The sequence below is a fragment of the Spermophilus citellus genome (assembly GCF_964194105.1).
Source record: "Spermophilus citellus genome assembly, chromosome: 4".
Lineage (NCBI taxonomy): Eukaryota > Metazoa > Chordata > Mammalia > Rodentia > Sciuridae > Spermophilus > Spermophilus citellus.
In genome coordinates, this window is record NC_138185.1 from 192,490,853 (window position 1) to 192,511,433 (window position 20,581).

A 20,581-nucleotide genomic window follows, 5' to 3' on the forward strand; every position below is an offset into this window, starting at 1 on the left:
ATAAAGCTGGACACAGTGGCACATGCCTATAATCCCAGTGGCTTGGGAAGCTGAGGTAGGAGGATAGCAAGTTCAAAGCCAGCCTCGGCAATGGCAAGACACTAAGCAACTCAATGATATCTTGTCTCTAAATAAAATACAAAAAAGGGCTGGGGATTTGGCTCAGTGGTTGAATGCCTCTGGATTCAATCCCTAGTAACAAAAATAAATAAATTAAATAAAAAGGATTGATCACCAGCTAGTAAGGAAGATAGGAAAGAGGAGAGGTCCAGAAGAGAAAAAGGAGACTGTGAGAAGCCTTCCAGGAGGTTAGTGAAATTGAGAAAAGCTGGGAGCTCTGGAGCTATCAAATGGCCACATGCTGCTGTGAAATCAGTAAAATGAAGACTAAGTGATCTCCAGACTGGACCATATGGTGGCCAGTGGTGGTCTTTTCAAGAATGGCTTCTGCCAGGTAATGGGGACAAAAGCTTTGGTGCAGTGGGCCCAAGCATGAACGGAGGTTAAGGAAGAGGAAACAGAGGAGCAAAAAAGTTGGGTGGTAGCTGGAAAGGAACGAGGAGCAAAGGGAAGTCCTGATTGTTTTGTTTCATTTTTTAGTAGGAGGGATTACAGCATGTTTCTATGCTGATAGGAACAATCCAGTGAAGAGTGGAAAACAGATGATGCAGCAAAGAGGAACAATTCTAGAACCAAAGACCCTGAGCAGGGAGATAGGGTAGGGAAGGTAGAACACATGCAGGGAGATACATAAAAGCACAGATGACACATCCATTTCAATGGAGAGAGCAGAGTACATGGGCAGTCACGGGCAGATTAAGAGATTTAGAGGACAGTGGATGTAGAAGTTCTCTTCTGTCTGTTCCTATATTTTCTATGAAATAATAACCAAGGATGTCAACTGAAAGTGTTAGCCACTAAGCAAGCCAGGCAACTTTAGGGGCAAACTCCTGTGCTTCTGGGGAGTAGGGGGAGCTGCAGTCCCTTTATAAGACTGTTTGTGTATCTTCAAAGTTGTTCTTTCTTTTTGTTTCAGCTAAAACTCTTGGAAAGACTTAGGAGGAACCAGCCAAGGTCATCAAGTCAACTTGACACATTCTTTTAGACAACCTAGAGTAAACTTGGCTCATTCAAATACTGAACTGAGCCTACCCAGAAGCATTTTTCTGTCATCTTTTTTTTTTCCCCCATCACAAGTATTGAACTCTAGAGTGCTCTACCCCTTAGTTATGTCCCCAATCCTTTTTGTTTTTTTATTCTGAGATGTGGTCTTGCTAAGTTGCCAAGACTTGCCTCGAACTTGGATTCCTCCTGTCTTAGCTTCATAAGTAGCTTAGATTACAGGCACAAGCCATGGTGCCAGCTATTTTCTCTTTTTAAACACATGGTTGATGACCTTGAACTGAGCATGCTAAGAAATATGCCAGTGCCTGCATGGGTTTTCCTATATGGACATGTTCAGGCTCCCCAATAAAATCCCCAGGACTTCTTTGTTCAGCGGGAACATTCTTTGCAAATAACCCCAGTGCTCTCCTTACTTCCTGCAAATAATAAAAGTTTCTCCACTCTTTTATCTTCTGCTAGTGCTTTTGGTTTTGCACTAAACAAGATGCCAAACCATTGCATTTAGTTATGGAAGTAAAGATTTGGGAGAAGAGAAGTGTTGGTTTAAAAAGAGGAGAAGCTTGGGTTGGGCTGGGACTCAACGATAGCTCGCTCGCCTGGCACGTATAGGGAGCTGGGTTCGATACTCAGCACCACATAAAAATAAAAAAATAAAGGTATTGTGTCCAACTACAACTATTTAAATAAATAAAGTATTTATAAATAAATAAATAGAGGAGAAGGTGTGAATTAGCTACCACAATGTTGAGGGCCTGCTTGAAATCTTGCTCATGTGGGGGTGGTGGTACATGTAATCCCAGCTGCTCAAGAGGTTAAGGGAGGAGAATTGCAAATTTGAGGCCAGTCTGGGCAATTTAGTGAGATCTTGTCTCAAAATTAAAACTAAAAATGGCTGGGGATTTAGTTCAGTCATGAAGTACTCCTTAGGTTCAATCCTCAGTGCCAAAACATTAATTAATTTAATAAAAAATAAATATTAAAAGAGAGAGAGAGGGAGGGAGGGAGAAAGAAAGGAACAGAGATCTGTATTCCACATGAAATAGTGGTCAAAGTTAAAACCTTGACTGTATTTTCTCCTTTTTCTATAATCCAGCCTCCCTGTCCAGACTCTGAGGTCTACATGTTACTACCATTACCTGGCACATTAACCAGTCTGTAATTATTTAATTTATTTATTATGCATTAATGTACATCATCATTTATTCATATTCTATTAATTAAGCTCCAGACACTGTTTTAGGTATCCATCCAAATTCTTAGGGACTCAGGTTACAAAGAAGAAAGCAGGTCTATACCCTCGAGGAATTGATCTCCCACATCTTAAAAGATATGAGCATTCATCTTGGGTAAACATAATAAAAACCAATAACAAAGTGGAAGTTTTCATATTAAGTACTCAGAACTAGGCGAGCATTGTGGTGCACACCTGTAATCCTAGTGACTCAGGAGGTTGAGGCAGGAGGAATGCAAGTTTGAGACCAGCCTCAGCAAATTAGGGAGGACCTAAGCAATTTTGTGAGACCCTGTCTCAAAATAAATAAAATAAAAAGGTCTGGGGGTGTGGTTCAGTATAAAGTGCCCCTGAGTTTAATCCCCAGTACCATAAATAAATAAATAAATAGAAAAGAGAAAAAGAAAGAAAGAAAAAAATACTTAAGACTAGAGTCACGTAAATCCTTAGAAAGAATATTAATGCCCCATGACAGATTGGACCCAGAAAAGGAGTCAAGGAGGTGTGCAGCCTACTATGGAGAGTGTATCTATATTTCTTTCCCACTAGTACTGTTGACTCTGTGGATTCCAGCCAAGTGCAGCAGACAGAGGGATAATCTGCTGGAATTTTTGTCTATAATGTCAAAGCAAGGATTCATCATTACATCCAGAAGAGCATGAAGTAATTAACCATCATAACAAAATAAAGTCTGCTCCATCCAAATTCTCAGGACTGCATTAAACCCTAGAATATACAACTTTCCTTTGAACTTATGAATATGTCCAGAAGGCAAACAGGCAAACTGAGTCTTGTTAACTGAGTCTTCTCATTCCATCCTCCTTTCTTTCTGACCTTTTTGTCTTTTTCTCTTTTTTGCTTTCTTCTTCTTTCTCATGAATTTTCATCTGTTTTTTTTTTTCCATTTTCAAATGACATAAAATCTCCTAGAAGCACTGGCTCAGGAAGCTATCATCTTGGGGACCATAGGCTTTATTTTTAAAAAGGGTTTTCTGGGGCTGGGGATGTGGCTCAAGCAGTAGAGCATCGCCTGGCATGCGTGCGGCCCAGGTTGGATCCTCAGCACCACATACAAAGAAAGATGTTGTGTCTGCCGAAAAACTAAAAACAAATAATATTTTTTTTAAAAAAGGGTTTTCTTCTGATTTTAGACATGCAGATACAAGAAGAAGAATGGAGTGAGAACATGGGCTGTGAGTTGGTTCCAGGGAGATGTTTGGGTCCTGAGTGGCCTCAGACTCTTGTTACAAAGAACAAGAATAATGTACTGTTTATTTGACCCAGATTTTGGAGGAAAAAAAACAGAAATGCAGTGGGCTCTGTGCTCTGTTCTTTCACATTAACAGATACTTTTTATGTGTTGTTTCAAAAAGAGAATACTGGAGCATGACAGTGTTTTTGTTTAACTATCACTAGTAGCAAGTTCCATGCCATCTCCCTTTTTGTGCAGTAGGTGTCAGTCACATACAGCCTTTCTCTGCCTAAATCCACACAGTAAGAAAACGACCCTTCCATCATGCACCTTTTTCCAAGTTAAAGGGATCAATTTCTTCCTAGTTTAAGCCTGCAAAACAATGGGAATAGTCATTTAGGTGCTGGAAACAATTGTACTAAGTTCTTAGGATATAGACCAGCCAGGGACTGTGTCAAAAAGGTGACAAATGGGGGCTGGGTTTGTGGCTCAGTGGTATAGCGCTTGCCTAGCATGCATAAGGCACTTGGCTTCAATCCCCAGCACCACATTAAAAAACAAAACAAAAAAAATGAAATAACAAAATAAAGGTATTGTGTCCATCTACAGCTAAAAATGAAAAAAAAAAAAGGTAACAAATATAGAGGGCCCAGGTTAAGTCCAGTTGGTCTCATTTCACAAAAATGTTGGCATCAAGGTGGATCTCTAAAGGGCCCAGCTATGACACCAACTCTAGAAAACATGACAGGGGCCCAGGTAATACTCAAAAATTTTCTATTTCCATTGGGTGAAAGAAGTTGAGCTATAGTGCCCTGAAAAAAAATAATCAGTGTAAACCACTGATCTCCTGTTTGCCCATGAAGAGATTAAGTGTCTGGTCTTTGACCCCAGGTATTTCTTTCAAGATACTTCTTGATACCTCAGTTACCTAAACTTTAAACTCTATACAATAGGGTGTGGGGTTTTACTTCAGTGGTGGAGTGTTTGCCTAGCATGTGTGAGGCCCTGGGTTCACTCCCTAACACCACAAAAATAAAAAATAAATCATTAAAATATTGTTTTTGGGGACTAGGGTTGTGGCTCAGTGGCAGAGCGCTGTCCTAGCATGTGTGAGGCACTGGGTTTGATTCTCAGTACCACATATAAATAGATAGATAGATAGATAGATAGATAGATAGATAAAATCCATCAACATCTAATAAAAATATTTTTTAAAAAAATAACTGTTTTTGTCTACCCAAGATATTTAATGAGGAGGGGAAAAATGAGATATTGTTCAAAATGGTTTGTAGACTACAAAGCACTGTTTAAATGTAGAATAAGCCAGGTGTAGTTGCACATACCTGCAATCCCAGGAACTTGGACTGTGACAGGATGGTTACAAGTTGCAGGCCAGTCTCAGCAACTTAGGCCCTTAGTAACTTAGTGAGACCCTGTCTCAAAAACTAAAAAGGGATGGGAATATATCTCAGTGACAAAGCACTCCTGGGTTCAATCCCCAGTACCAGAAATAAATAAACACAAACATACATGCATATATAAATGTAGAGTAAAATAAAAATATAAAGATAAGTGTAAAATGAACATAGATGAAAAAGAATTCAGTGCTCAAAATGTAATAACTTCAATTAATCCTTTTTTTACAGATATTTCTCAACATATTACACCAAGACTTTTCTTTCTCACATGTATTCAATGTTAAGTCTCATGAAATTTTGCACAAAAAGATCCCAACCTAAACAGAGGCACACACTATGAATGGTCCCTTTGAAGGATAAGAGATTCCTTTCCTAGCTTTTAAACTACACCATTAATAGACTGTCAAGTTACTTATAAATTCCAAGTGCTACAAAAATAGAAATATTAATCCTCAACAACCAGTTTGGTGCTACATTGTATCCCAGAAATGCATTTGATCTCACAACCACCTTTAGCTTCATAATTCAGAAATAGAGGGCTAAAGCTTATAGTCCCACTGTCATTTTGCACTTGTTTTAGCAAGAGACTTCAGATTCATCATACTTGTATTTTATCCCATAGTCAGTCTAAACTATTTAAATTAGAACTACAAGCATTACTAGAAGAACTCACGTTTGAGAAGCAGAAAGATTGTTTTATCCCTTGATGTTGAAATCTGAGCAGAAGTCTTCAAATAGGATTGTTTAAAAATAAATCCATCAAATTTTTCCTCAGTGCTTTCTAAGGTTGTCAGGAAAGGCCAGAGGCAATTCAGATTTTTTCATTTTCCATGACTCATTCTCTCCCACAGAGTTTTGTGCTATATATTCCTGCCTTGTCTGTTCTTTTTTGTTGAAAATCCTTTATACACCACCCACACTTTTTCTTTCTTTCTTTCTTTCTTTTTTTGCTGAGGTTTTCAAATTGCTATATCTTGAACCAGCAGAAGGAGAAGGGTTGAAATTTTAACCTTTGAAACATCTTAGTACTTGCTGAGTGATCAAGGAGCAGACTGAAAAGAAGATTGCTGTCGGACTTTACCCCATTTGGAAAAGCTTTTGGTACAATAGCTCATCCAACCCCAATTTAAAGAATAAAAAGTATTTGTTTTCCTTAAAACCCCAAATCTTTTGGAACATTTTCCAAAAAGTCTAAGTTTCTGTAGTAAATTGTTCCGTTTAGGAATTTTTATTTTTTAGACCCATTTTAAAATAAAATAATTGTTCATAATATACTTAATAGGATTCCACAATAACTTTAAACTTATAGTATTGTCTGCTACAATGCTTCATACTTTTTTTTTTTTCAAGTATTTTACAATTGGAAATAGACATCACTGCTTCCGTGGTAAAGCAACAGTTTTGAGTGAAATTCTTCAGGAAAGTAGAGGTATAATATCAATATGGTAATGTTAGTCATCTCTCAACGTCTGTCATTCTGCTTCCTGAGTAGTGGGGTTCTGATCATTCCCATGTCTACTTTTCAAATAACTTACAGACATAAAAATATTGGAAAGTGTGACACCAGGCTCAGAGTCATAGCTTTTATGTTTCAGTACCTAAATAAGAGTTGTGAGCAGTGAGGCCACCTGTTCCTGGTGATTTTGCCCCCCCCCCTTCATAGTTCACAATAACACTAAATGAAATTTTTGCATTATCTTTAATTCCTTCTACTCTCCTCCCCCACCCATGGATTCCCTCTAATTTCAAGAAACGACTCTTAAAGATGTTATCCCTACAATCTTCTCTCCTTTATCCTCCAATGATCCAGACCTAAATATTTCAATACATTGGCCAGTTCATTTTTGATGGCATTAAAAGCCTGGGCACCACTGTTCCTTTATTTTATAAAGCTCACAAATGCGGTACGACCTATAGTGCAATACTGGTTACTGAGCTCTCCCAGAGCAGTTGACGCGAAAGGATTTTACTTCCACTTAATTACAAGGAGAAAGACCCGATTACAAAGAGAAATGTTTTAATCCATTTTGTCAGAGATCCTGGGGGGGGGGGTGCTCTGTGCTAATATTTAAATTGAAGAGGAGGGAGGAGAAGGGACTGAGGATGGAGAGGAACGCAGGAGGTGGAGGCGGAGCCTGGGTCAGCAAATAAAACCCCTAGCTAAAAGGGAAGCACATTCGCGTGTGGAGGAACCACTCTCCCGTAACCCGGAGCGATGGAGCAGTCCGTGCCGTAAGCGGAGATCCGACCCTGGGAAAAAAGGACGAGAAGACCAGCGGAAAAAAGGAGAGGACATCTGGGAAAAGCGGAAGCAGAAGACGGGAAGGGGAAAGAATCCCACAGCAGGTGGAAAGCAGATCTAGAGCAAGCCGCTCAGGTCCACAGCTTTTGTCTTTCTGGGAAAAGAAGAAAGTACCTGAGGATTGCCTTTTCCCACCCTCCAGTTAATGAAAACTACTGTTAGCCTCATCCTAAACGAAAAGACTAAGGGGGAGGTAAAGGCATTCTGTTTTGTTAGGAGGAGAGCTGCAAGGAAATCCAGACGACTGTCTTTTTGAAGCGTCTGAAATAAGCCACTGCCTGGTCCACCGAGCAGAACCATCCTGATTTCCGAAGATACACCCCTTTCAGGAGAATTCCAGCTGGAGTCGCTGGTACAGTTCTATTTTTATATGTAAATTTTTATGTCTCCTCTCCCATCTCCTTTTTCTTTCTTTCTTTTTTTTTTCTTTTGAATTTTTAATATTTATTTTTTAGTTCTCGGCGGACACAACATCTTTGTTGGTATGTGGTGCTGAGGATCGAACCCGGGCCGCACGCATGCCAGGCGAGCGCGCTACCCCTTGAGCCACATCCCCAGCCCCCATCTCCTTTTTCTTTTCTTTTTTTTTTAAACAACATGTTCCTTATCATAAGCAGGAGTGATAAGAAAGCGTCAATACAGAATAGTTATTATCTCACTTTTTCCTTTTATCTGCTTGTCTTTTTTAGAGGGTAGGAGTGGTCCCTATTTTGGAAAAGGGCGTTTTAATTTTAAAGGTTCTCTCTCTCTCTCTCTCTCTCTCTCTCTCTCTCTCTCTCTCTCTCTCTCTATCTACCCGCACATGCATTTAAATAGAGAGAGAGCTTTTGGAGGTTCCAATCCTAACAAGAAAGATGGAAAAAGGAGCCAGGCACCGAAATAACACCGAGAAGAACCACCCAGGTGGGAGCGAGCGAGAGGCCAGTCCCGAGGCCGGTTCCGGAGGGGGCGGAGTAGCCCTGAAGAAAGAGATCGGATTGGTCAGTGCTTGTGGTATCATTGTAGGTGAGTCCAATTTTTTTCCCCACCTACCGCCCTTTCCGCACTCTAGGGGTCCTTCGGTGGGATGTTAATCCCTCTGAAGCACTGGTTTTGCTTCCTACTCTTAGAAAAGTATGGTCAGTCACCTGTGTTTTAACCCACCTCCACTGGTCAAGTTTGAGAGGCATGGAAGTCATATTTGTCATACGCCTCTTCCTCCAAACCAGGCTAAACAGGTCTCTTCGTAGAATGGAGCAAATAAGGGTCACAAACCTGGCTGATTATGCCTTCCGACATTGCCTGGGAGCTTGTTAAAAATATAGGTGACCTGGCTCTTCACTTGGAGGTTCTGATTCAGGCTGAGGGACATGGATTTTTTTAAACTTGGTTTTATGCAAACACCCTCCGCAGGCTGTAAAATGGCTTTTGAGGCATATTTAGTAGATATTTTGTTGTTGTATGTTAGATGAAACTAGGGAATGTGTAATAAAAATAGCAACAACCACCATAATAATCCCTTGACTTTTTATAGCCTTTTCCATCCTATGCAGCATTTTTACTGTGTGAAGTAGATGTGACAGGGCTGTTATTCACTTTTCACAGATGAAGAAATTATGGAAGAAAAAGGGGACAGATTGTGGTCTTCTACAGTTTACAGTTTTCTCTAGTTGACTAGTAGAATCCACCTATCTCTTAATACAGAAGACTCTGTAAGTTCTCAAAGGGAATAGTAACTATAATGTAAAGTGCAGGAGGAATTGATGAGTAAAATGTGTCCTGTCTTGGAGGCTTTGAAGGTAAGGAGTTGGGTGGCCCTCAGTGCCAGTGCAGACCATGATGATATCTCTCTCAAAGACCCTCTGTAGAGCCCAGGCCCCAATTACAGCTCAAGACAACACAGCTTCCTCTTTTCAGAGAAGCTCTGAGGATGGATGTCAAGCAATGGCACATTCCTGCCCTTCAGAGAATGAGTTTTCTCTACTATCTTTGATAGACAGCTTTACTTCTTCCCACAAGAAGGGTACAGAATGGTCAGGCCCAATGTGTTGATGTGTGGTCTCTCTCCAGAGTTCCTTTGTGAAGGCTTAAAATGTCTTGTGGCCCATAAACCAGTTTCTCTAGACAACAACATGTTTCATGTAGCTCAGAGACACTTTGGCATGAGAGCAAAGTGACACTGGAGAACACCCTTGAACTCAAATAAAATCAGTACAGTATTCAGATAATCCTCTTCAACTCCACACCCAGACTTCAGTGATCATGTTATCTCCAGTCCCTTTCAAAATGGGATCTACTTTTTCTAATTCTCTAACTCATAGAGGTTTTCCAGGCATTCTACAGTTATATAAAAAATATATATAATATTTTTTTAAAAAATCAGTCATGATCTTAATCTCTCATTACTTTTTCTTATTACATTTTCTTTGCCTCTCCTTTACTTTATCTCAATTGATCTGTAAAATGAGATCAGCCAGGAACTTAATAGGTATAGCTCATGCCAATTTGCAATCTATACATAGCCTAGAGCCTGTTGCCTCTTTCCTCAATTTGACTGAATGGATTAAGCATTTTCCTCCTTTTGGGAAGGCTCTGATTGATACACAGAGTCCTCATGCACAACACAAGCAAACCTCCTTTTTCCTACTTCAGCCTTGCTTACCCATCCCTCCATAAATGCAGGTATTCAGTTAGAGGGAAGTTGCCTATGTCCTGAGGTCTTTGTCTCTTAAAATTTTTTTTTTCTAAGACTATGAAGAAATGGGAGTGTTCTGATATAATAAGTACAATTTCATCTGGGTGAATATTACTACTGGTTTGTCCATTACCTCATGGATAGTATTTCTTTTTTCTTTTTTTTTTTTTTTTTTTTAGAGGAGAGAGAGAGAGTGAAAGAGGGGAGAGAGAGAGAGAGAGAGAGAGAGAGAGAGAGAGAGAGAATTTTTCAATATTTATTTTTTTTTAGTTCTCGGCGGACACAACATCTTTGTTGGTATGTGGTGCTGAGGATCGAACCCAGGCCGCACACATGCCAGGCGAGCGCGCTACCGCTTGAGCCACATCCCCAGCCCCATGGATAGTATTTTTTTTTTTTTTAAAGAGAGAGTGAGAGAGAGAGAGAGAGAGAGAGAGAGAGAGAGAATTTTTTAATCTTTATTATTTAGTTTTCGGCGGACACAACATCTTTGTTGGTATGTGGTGCTGAGGATCGAACCCGGGCCGCACGCATGCAGGCGAGCGCGCTACCACTTGAGCCACATCCCCAGCCCCATGGATAGTATTTCAATGTGAGTAGTGCCAGGGTTCCCCATGGTGACATTACAGTAACGAGCAATGATACTGGTATTCTGTGGTGAAAAGAGATTTCAAATATAATATGTGGTTTCAGAAAAATCAGGATTTTTTCGAAAGTATAAGAATCCTTGTAGGCTGGGGATTTATCTCAGTTGGTAGAGTGCCTGCCTTGCATGCACAAGGGCATGAATTCAATCCCCAACACCACCACAAAAAAAAAAAAAAAAAAATCCTTGTAGAGGTAACTGGCACTATTCTACCTCAGTTCAAATTAGGATAGATATAATTGTTCCCTTTAGGATGATGTAGGGGCAAAATACTTTCTGCTTTCCCTGCTGCTTGGCTATGAGTTGCAGATGTGCTGAGGTGCTGCCCTGTCCTCTTCTAGAGGGGTTTCAGAGTGGATGATAATGATTCAAGCTATACCCCTAGTCCTTGTTTAGTTTTTAACAGCACCCTTATCCTAACCTAACAAGTCTATTGTTCTTTGAGTATTTGACTAAGGAAAACTCTTGGTAGCAGATGACCTTAGATTTCATCATGAATGTGGAGTCCCCCCCAAATCTTTTTTTTTGTGTGTGTGTGTGTGGCACTGGGAATTGAATCCAGGGCCTTAGCACATAGTAGGCAAGGGCTCTACCACTGAGCTACATCCCCTAGCCCTTTTCATTTTTTATTTTGAAACAGGGTTTCAAAATAAATGCAAAAATAGAACTGGCATTTTCCATGCAGAATTCAGTAATCTGCTTGCTGTTCAATGTCAACACTATGGAAGAAAGTGAATTAAAAGGCAAAAGGAGACAGGAAATTTCCTAAGTGAATCAGATGATATGATATGGGAAAGCAGCATTGACCCAAATCTGTCTCATACCCAACTGACTTAGAAGGATAAGTTAAACTATATACTTCATATAAGCTCATAAAATTTCATTCATAATTATCATTGATTGGGGCTGGGGATGTGGCTCGCCTGGCATGCGTGCGGCCCGGGTTCGATCCTCTCAGCACCACATACCAACAAAGATGTTGTGTCCGCCGAGAACTAAAAAAAAATAAATAAATATTTTTAAAAAATAATAAAAATAAATAAAAATTATCATTGATGATTGAAAGTAGAAATAACAGAATATCAGGTATTATGGAAATATAAAACGAACTTACAGGAGTCATGTCCTGGAATTACTTATCTGAGTGAGAAGATAGGATTCATATTTATTAAAAAGAAACATTAACAGCATGTCTTAGTAAGAGCTAGGGGAGGGCAAAGTTAGGTCAGGAAGCACAAGGAATAATTCTCACTAGCAAGCAGATTAAGAAGCCTTTTTTTTTTTTTTTTTTTTGGAACTGAGATTTAACCCAGGGGCGTTTTAGCACTGAGCTATGTCCCAAGCCCTTTTCATTTTTTCTTTTGAGACAGCATATAGCTAAATTTCTTAAGGCTTCGCTAAATTACTGAGGCTGACCTCAAACTTGTGATCCTCCTGCCTCAGCCTCCCAGATGGCTGGGATTACAGGTGTGTGCTACCATGCTCGGCAAAGAAGCCTCTTGAAAATATGTGGGGAAAAAATGGAGTAAAAGATACTAAGGTACTGGGAATTCTGGGATACTTTGTAAGCAAAAGGACAATGACTAAACTGTTATTTCCTTGAGCATAGATTATTGTCTTGGGGTTTGGAGGTGTAATCATTGGTAAAGTGTTTGCTTAGAACCCAGCATTGGAAAAAAACAAAAACACAGTGTCTTGGCTGAGGATGTATCTCAATGGTAGAACAGTAGAACACGTGCTTAGAATATGTGAGGCCCCGGGTTCAATCCCCAGCACCAGAAGAAAGAAAGAAAGAAAGAAAGAAAATAGTAAAGAAAGAAAGGGAAGAAGAAAAATAGTGTCTTATATATCTCATAATCTTTATTGCTTAGCAGAACAATTACTCAAATGATTTTTTTAATTTAATTGGCTCTTGGGCAAAAATTTGAAGACATTAGTAATAAGAAGTGTTTATCTGATGGGCAATGGGGACATTTTAAGCTAGGAATAATTTCATCAACCTGGACAGTTTTGTTGGTATGTTTTGATGTCTGTGCGTATGTGATTTTGGAAATTGAACCCACGCCCTCGGGCATGCTAGGCAAGTGCTCAACCACTGAGCTATACCTCTAGTCTTTGTTTAGTTTTTAACAGCACCTTTATCCTAACTCTTGGTAGCAGATGACCTTAGATTTCATCATGAATGTGGAGTCCCCCCAAAATCTTTTGTGTGTGTGTGTGTGTGTGTGTGTGTGTGTGTATGTGGTACTGGGAATTGAATCCAGGGCCTTAGCACATAGTAGGCAAGGGCTGTACCACTGAGCTACATCCCCTAGCCCTTTTCATTTTTTATTTTGAAACAGGGTTTCACTTAATAGCCCAGGCTGGCCTCAAACTTGCAGGATATGCCACTACATCAAGCCCCCCTCAACCCCCAAATCTAAAAAGATTGTGAAGACCAGCAAAATTCACTTGTTGATGACATGTTTATTAATAATGACAACAATTAATATATCACCTGACAGGCATTCTCATCCAGTTATCTAAGGTACAAAATCTGTTTGTCCTTCACAGTAAACCCTATGTGGTAGGTACTTATCTCTTCCTACAGATAAGGAAATAGGAGCTCAAAGGGATAAGCAACTTGTAGAAGGTCACAAGACTAAAAAGTCTTGGAACTAGAATTCAAACCCAGAACTTGTCTGAATCTTGAACCAAGATCTTCTATTATTTCTATTTTTATGTCTTAAAGGGATGTTTTCCTGTAGAAACTGGGCAGGGGTCCTTATTCATTTTTGTAGATGAAGCAATTAATGTATTCCCAGTGTTGGGGTGCTGGATAGTCAGGGTGGAGGAAGGCAGTGTTCCCGGTGCAATTGCAGAAAGACTTGGGGCAAACCTGAGCTGTGTTCCCATTAACTCCTCCATTGCACACCTTCCAGCCACGTTAGAGTTCCTGACTGTCTGGAACTGTGTATTAGTCATGTATTTAGATACAGGCACTAAAATTAGATCTGAAGACAAACAAGAGTATATAGAGCCTAAGAAAAAAATGTTCATAATTTGTGAGACCTTTTTGTTTTTAGTACACTGTATGCTCATGAGGAAACTTGTTATATTTACTGCAAGGTGATACTGGATACAGGTCTAGGTACTAGACCATAGTCTCCCAACTAACACAGTTAAAAAAAAAAAGTATCCAGCTTTTACTAAATGCTAGTTCCTGTGCTGTAAGCTCTTTACATATGTTATCTTATTTAATACTGACAACAATCCTACGAAAATTGATCTTATTGTTTTGTTATTGTAAATAGGCGACAATTGAGTCACAAAGCTGATAGGTAATTTGCTGAGGTTCACACAGTTGATAACTGAATGGTCTATCTCCAGAGCCAAAATGCTTCCCCATACCCTATTTCTACTTGGTAACCACAGGAGAAAGGATGATGTGTGTCACATGGTGGTGGAATGGGCCATGGAGGAAGACAGCTCAAGACTAGAATCTGGAAGGACTGTAAATGTCTAATACTGAAAAACTTTGGGAAAAATGTTTTTTAAAAAGGATATCTTTCAACAGAGAAATGTGGCCATAGGCATAATTGTACTCAAATGGTGTTAAGCTGATGGAAAAAATGACAGGTCCAAAAGATTTCAGACCCATGTGGTCTAAACCACTTTAGAATATTTCACATTTTGGACTCTAAAATAATGTATTAGCTTCTTTTTAAAATATTTATGTATGTATCTTTAGTTTTAGGTGGATACATTAGTTTGTTTTTATGTGGTGCCAAGGATCGAACCCAGTGCCTCACGTGTATGCTAGGCGAGCACTCTACCACTGAGCCACCACCCCAGCCCCTGTATTAGCTTCTAATACCTAAAATGTTTGCTGGATGCCGACCAGGTGGAGGGAGTAGAAAGATTGGTTCTTAAGTTTGTACTTACATTAAAAAGAAAAAAGAGGGCTGGGATTGTAACTCAGCGGTGGAGCACTGGCCTACACGTGTGAGGCCCTGGGTTCGATCCTCAGCATCACATAAAAATAAATAAATGAAGTAAAGATATTGTGTACAACTACAACTAAAAAATAAAATATTAAAAAAAAAGAAAAAAGAAAGAAACAAATACAGACAGACAGACATAAGAGTATTAGGATTTGTTTCATTCAGAATGAAAATATAATTAAAACTCTCATCATTCTCAAAGAAAACTCTGGGACAAAAGCCAGCTGAGAGACTTTTCAAAAGAAACATATCTTGGTGAGTAGGAGGTCTATAGCCAGCAATGTAATAAGAAGTAGCTATCGTTTACTGAGCACTTGCTATAACCAGGTACATGGTACTTGATGAGTACTTTATGAATAGTTTCAGGCAATAAATAGCATTATGGAAATGCAAGGTTCAGGTAGTGCAGTGGCACATACCTGTAGCTGTAGCTACTCCTGAGACTGAAACAGGAGGATCACAAGTTCCAGGCCAGACTAGGCAATTTAGTGAGACCCTGTCTCAAAATAAAAAAAATGAAAAGGGTTGGAGATGTAGCTCAGTGGTAAAGCACCTATGGGTTCAACCCCAAGTATTACGAAAAGAAAAAAAAAAAGAAAGAAAGAAAAGAAAAGAAAAAGAAAGTTAGAAAAAAGAAAAATGCAAGGTCGCAAGATTCAAATACGTAAAGGACTGGGTAATAGGCAAAGCAAGGTCATTGAACTTTTTTTTTTTTTTTAAACTTTTTTTGATATTTATTTTTCAGTTTTTGGCGGACACAACATCTTTGTTTGTATGTGGTGCTGAGGATCGAACCCGTGCCGCACACATGCCAGGCGAGTGCACTACCGCTTGAGCCACATCCCCAGCCCCTAGGTCATTGAACTTTGAAGCTACTAGATTTAACTGCAGTGTTCTATAGCATGGAGCACAAGGCGGTTGAGACCAGGGATCTTTTTACACACTTCCCACTTCCAGGAACCAGAGAGCTCAGGGACCAATTTTATTGAAACTGGTACTGTCAGGGCTACATAATGTTCCCTCAACGAGCAGAATTAAACAGAATGAATGGCTAGCAGGAGATATTTAAGAGTCCAGGAAAGAAAAGAGGAAGCCAGCAGGTATAAAGTGGAGTTCAAAAGAAAGAACCAAAAAGCCCATTTTATTTGGAAAAATAACAACAATAAAAACATGCTGTACAAAATCGGATGACCTTTTCAAAGAGGCTAGCACCAAATATACAACTTTTCTGAATTAAATCAGCTTATTGAAATGAGTAGAGGTTTGGGACTTCTCAAAAGTTGCCAAGCTGCCAGGGTTTTCTGCTTTCCTCTGAGGGTTAATCCAGCTGCCTACAAGCTTAAGTGTCTCAGGAATCTGTTGTTGCTCTCATTATTTTCTCCTTGCTTTTGTGGGGCAAGGGGAGGATCTAGAAAAGCAGCCAGGAGCAAGTTATTCCAGGAGTAGATTCCAATCTACAGAACACAAGGACCATGCCTAGGGTGGTGGTGCATACCTATAATTCCAGTTGCTTGGGAGACTGAGGCAAGAGGATCACAAGTTTGAGGCCAGGCTGGGCAATTTAGTGATCTCTTTTCTAGCATACTTAAATGCCCTGGATTTAATCCCCAGTACACTAAAACAGAAAGAAAGTGAGGAAGGAAAGAAGGAAAGAAGAAAACAAGAACAATTTAGGAACTCAGGGGTCTAGAAACTGTTCTCTTTTGTGTTTTTTTTTTTTGTGTTTGGCTTTTTGTTGTTGTTGTTTTGTGTGTATGTGTGTTCTCTTTTTGTTTTTTTGTTTTTGTTTTTGTTTTTTGGTACTAGGGGTTAAACCCAGGGTCTGTTCAGACTGACAGATATTCTACCACTGAGCTATATCCCCAGACCTCTCTTCTGATATTTATCTCCCTTTTGAGCATACAGAGCAAGAAGAACCATATCTTGTTCCTGTCCCAGAATTTGCTTAGAGAGACTCACCTCCACTTCTGTCCCTTTTCTGTGGAGTTCTAGAAATGGCAAACTGCAAGCTGCCACTTAGGAAAAAGGTGGGGGCTGCTGGTCACAGGATTGGAGATTATTCCATAATTTAGCAAACACTCATTGAGTACATTATACCCTAGGCTTTGTGCTAAGCAATGGTGAATTTTATTTCTAAGAAGCAGAATAATCCCTCAAGTCTATATTAAGCTGTTTTATTTATAGAATGATTGAAGTTTGGACTGAAGCTTTATTGATCACATCTCATCCCTTATTCTTTGTCACAGTCATAAATTTTCCCATTGGTTGGCTCCCTGCTTTAAATAACTCAGCATCATCAGTGATGTCACTTCTGGGGAGAGAGTTTTAGAGTACGCCTGAAGATGTACTGGGCAGCCTCATACTGAGCTGCATATTGTGAAGGCAGATTGCCTGGAGTATCGTTGCTGCAGAATTATCAGTGTACTTTTCCTTATCTCTATCTTAAAGGTGCCTACTTGCACGTCTGTGAAATGCATACTTTAGTTACTTCTTGTAGAATATAATTCTGTGCAGGGTGGTTAGTAAGTATCGGAAATAGGCAGATCAGGCTGCCTTAAGGGGGCTTTTGAGACCAGGTTCTGGAAGTAGAAAGCTTAAGATGAATTTTTCCATGACTTGTAACAAATAGAGAGGGAGGAGCCATCAGTGATACATCAGAGGAGGACCGGCTTTGGAGATAATCTTGGGTTTGCAAACTGCTTCCCCGTGTACACTCTTCCTATCCTTGAACAACTTAATTATCAGTTTACTTAGCTATTAAATGAAAGTTTCTTTTGGAGTGTTAAAACAAAGCCCCTATTCTGTGGTATGTGTTCAATAAATATTAGTTTCTCTTCTTGAGCTTGTCTTCTATCACCCCTACTTTTCCTCCAACTCCCAACTCAGACACTCACTAATTCTGGTTGAGAAATTTTGATTGCACTGATTGGATGATGGGAAGAACTGACCATTTCAGCAACTAGCCAATTGCCTTTCCGTTTTTTCTCTGTTGATATGAATCTATGTACTCATTAGCAGCTTTCCCCTGCAACCAGTAGTCTTTTTCATCCCTAATACCGTGTCAAAATGTTGCATAGTACATCCTTAACTTCTCTTTTATCTGGTGTTGTTAGCTGTATGTGTGCATACACATGTCTTCACACAATTCCTTGAGAGCAGGGACTGAGTCTTACTCAATTTCATGTCTCCACATTCTCAGTGTAGCACATGTAAGTGCTTAGAAAGTATTTGTTGAATAATAGCTGTCAGTTAAAAAATGAATCAATTGCATGTAATCCCAGTGATTCTGGAGGCTGAGATAGGAGAATCACAAGTTCAAAGGCAGCCTCAGCAATTTAGCAAGGGTCTGCCTCAAACAAACAAACAAAAGGCTGGGAATGTGGCTCAGTGGTAAAGCTCCCCTGGGTCCAATCCCCAGTACCAATTAAAAGTGAGTTATTCCCATGAACCATACATTTTGTGCTTAAAAAAAAATCCACATTCAAAGCTGAAAGGGATTTAGGGACTTGAGAGATTACCAGATTACCAGATGATGACATTAAAGCTTGAAGGTAGAGCAATCAGATGCGTTGTTGTGTGAGGCTGATCTGTTCTTTGTAGGATGTTTAGCAACATTCCCGGCCTTGCCACCCTAAGTACCAGTAACATCTCACTCCAGTGTGAAAACCAAAAGTATCTCCAGACTTTGTCAGCTGAAAATGAGGAGCAAATTGTCCCTGGTTGAAAAGCCACTTAGGAAGTCAAAGTCTTTCCCTGTAGTTGCGTGGTTCTCCAATCAGGCAGGGAAACACTGGAGGCAAAATTAAGTCCTTGCAGGGCATTTTTGAGACTGAGTACTTTTTGCCCCTCAGGCCACAATGCCTGTCTTTCATTGGCTGGTGGGTGGTAGTTATGTCCTTCTATTTCATTAAAAGACCATGTGTGAACAAGTGCTTCCCAATTACCTTCCAAAGCAAGCATGTACTGAGTGGGCGCTCAATAAATACTTTTTGAAATGCAATTACCTGCGGCCCGCCTACCTGCAGCATCTAAAAATTATATCTAGACAAGTAGACAAATGACTCAGAGAATGCTTCATGGTCCTGGCTGTACAGTGCTGTTTCAGAGCCAAGACTCCTAAGCGAGCTTGTTGGATTCTTCTACAGTTGGTGCCTATCCCTACTGCTACAGATCCTAGTATGTCCTTATCTTTATTAGTATTTCATAGATTATAAAGTGCCTCATGTGGATGTGATCTCCCTTGAGCCCCACAACAACCCTGTAAGTAGGCAGAGCAGGAATGATTATTCCCATTCTGTACATGAAGGAAGTGATTCAGATCACAGGGCTTCTAAGTGGCAAAGTAAGAACCCAGTAGCTCCTCCAACTCTTGAGTTTATTGCGCTTTCCAGTAAGGAATCCAGAACAGCAGAGTCCTGCATGCTGTCCACATCTCCAATCTGCAGGACATTCAGTCCTGAAGGGAATATGTTGGAGTCTTGACCTGTTCCTACCCCTGTGGCAGCTGTTTGTACAACCCTGATGGGAAAGTGTGTGCAGGGAGAGGCACATGAGCCTGCAGGCCTGGGGTGAGGGTCAAGCCTCTCCAGTGTGCCAGATCCTGCTTTCACACTGTTCCCTCAGTCCTGAAAAGCTCTGAGAGTCTCCTAGCCATTTAGGGAGAAAGCACAAAGCAGATTCACTTCAGCTTTCTCTGGACATGAAAATGGCCAGAACCTCCAAGCCCCAACAGGAAGCTGTGGTTAGACTTTAAGACTAACATGAAAAAGTAAGGAAAGCCAAAGCCTTTGGATCTGAGGGTCTGTTGGGCATTAGAAGTCTATAATTCCATGCCCTAGGAAATACTTTGATGGCTACAGATTTTCTAGTGTGGACAGGCCTGGATGTGAGTAATGCCTTAATGGGAGTCACATGAGTATTGACATACAGGTGGGAAGGTTAGTGATTATTCATGGCAAATGTGGATTTTCTCAATTCCGGCAATTTTTCTAGTGAAGACTTGCCCGCTGATACAACTTGCCCCGCCCCCGCCCCGCCGCCCTTTTGGCCCATTTTTAATACAACGGTTTGCTTAGCTTTTCTTTGAAAGAACAAGCCAAGCTGGGCCTCATTGTCCAGGCATCCCAGAATCCATTTTTCACTAAAGAAGATCTGTGTGATAAGATGATTACTTTGTTAATTGGGGTGGATGGAAGCAGGAGTAAAACCCTGACCTCAATTACCTAGGCATTACCAGACAGGTGTGCATCACACACTTAAGTGGCCTTATAGACAATGTGTAAAAGAGTAAAACAATAGAGAAAAAAAAATCCCCACAGCATCAAAAAATGTTCCCACCAGGCATGGTGGTGCACGCCTGTAATCCTAGGGACTTGGGAGGTTGAGGCAGGAGATCACAAGTTCAAAGCCAGTCTTAGCAATTTAGCAAGGCTCTAAGCAACTTAGTGAGACCCTGTCTCAAAAATGAAAAAAAAATAAAAAGGGCTGGGGATGTAGCACAGTAGTTAAGTGCCTATGGGTTTAATACCCGGTACCAAAAAGAAAGAAAGGTTCTCTGTTCTCCTTTATCAAAGCTACTCTAGGAAAGTCTCATTTGGACAGTGTCCAAGTTTGGAAGCCCTCCAGCTGAAGTGCGTGTCCTGCAGTTTCTAGAGGAGAGGCAGCATGGAGTCTGCAGGAAACCCTGGCAGGAGTCCAAGGACTTGGTCTCTCGTCCAGGCTTTGCTACTTCTGCAGTATGTGACTTTGATCAAGTCTCTTCTCTCTGAGCCTCAGTTCCCACAAAGGTAAATAGGGATGATGCTACTTGCCCTGCCCACCTAAGAAAGTAGTTATCAGACTCAAGTAATGTAGTGGACATGAATGTTTTGTAAATCACCATTGAGATAGAAGGAAGGAATCAGATATCTGTTCCAATTCTTTTTTGGTGGGCAGAGGGATACTGGGGATCAAACCCAGGGGTGTTCTACCACTGAGTTACATCCCCTGTCTTTTTTTTTGAGACGGATTT

At 40.3% G+C, this 20,581-nt stretch overlaps 1 protein-coding gene across 1 annotated transcript in view; it reads left to right on the top strand.

Annotated features, from left to right (window-relative positions):
- The first annotated feature begins 7,150 nt into the window (after positions 1–7,150).
- SLC7A8 (solute carrier family 7 member 8) overlaps positions 7,151–20,581 on the top strand; it is a 59,978-nt gene continuing 46,547 nt past the window's right edge. The window contains exons 1-2 of the mRNA XM_081290522.1: positions 7,151–7,620; positions 8,085–8,273. Of these exons, the coding sequence (XP_081146648.1) occupies positions 8,123–8,273 (151 nt within the window). The 5' untranslated portion in view covers positions 7,151–7,620; positions 8,085–8,122. The remainder of the gene's footprint in view (positions 7,621–8,084; positions 8,274–20,581) is intronic.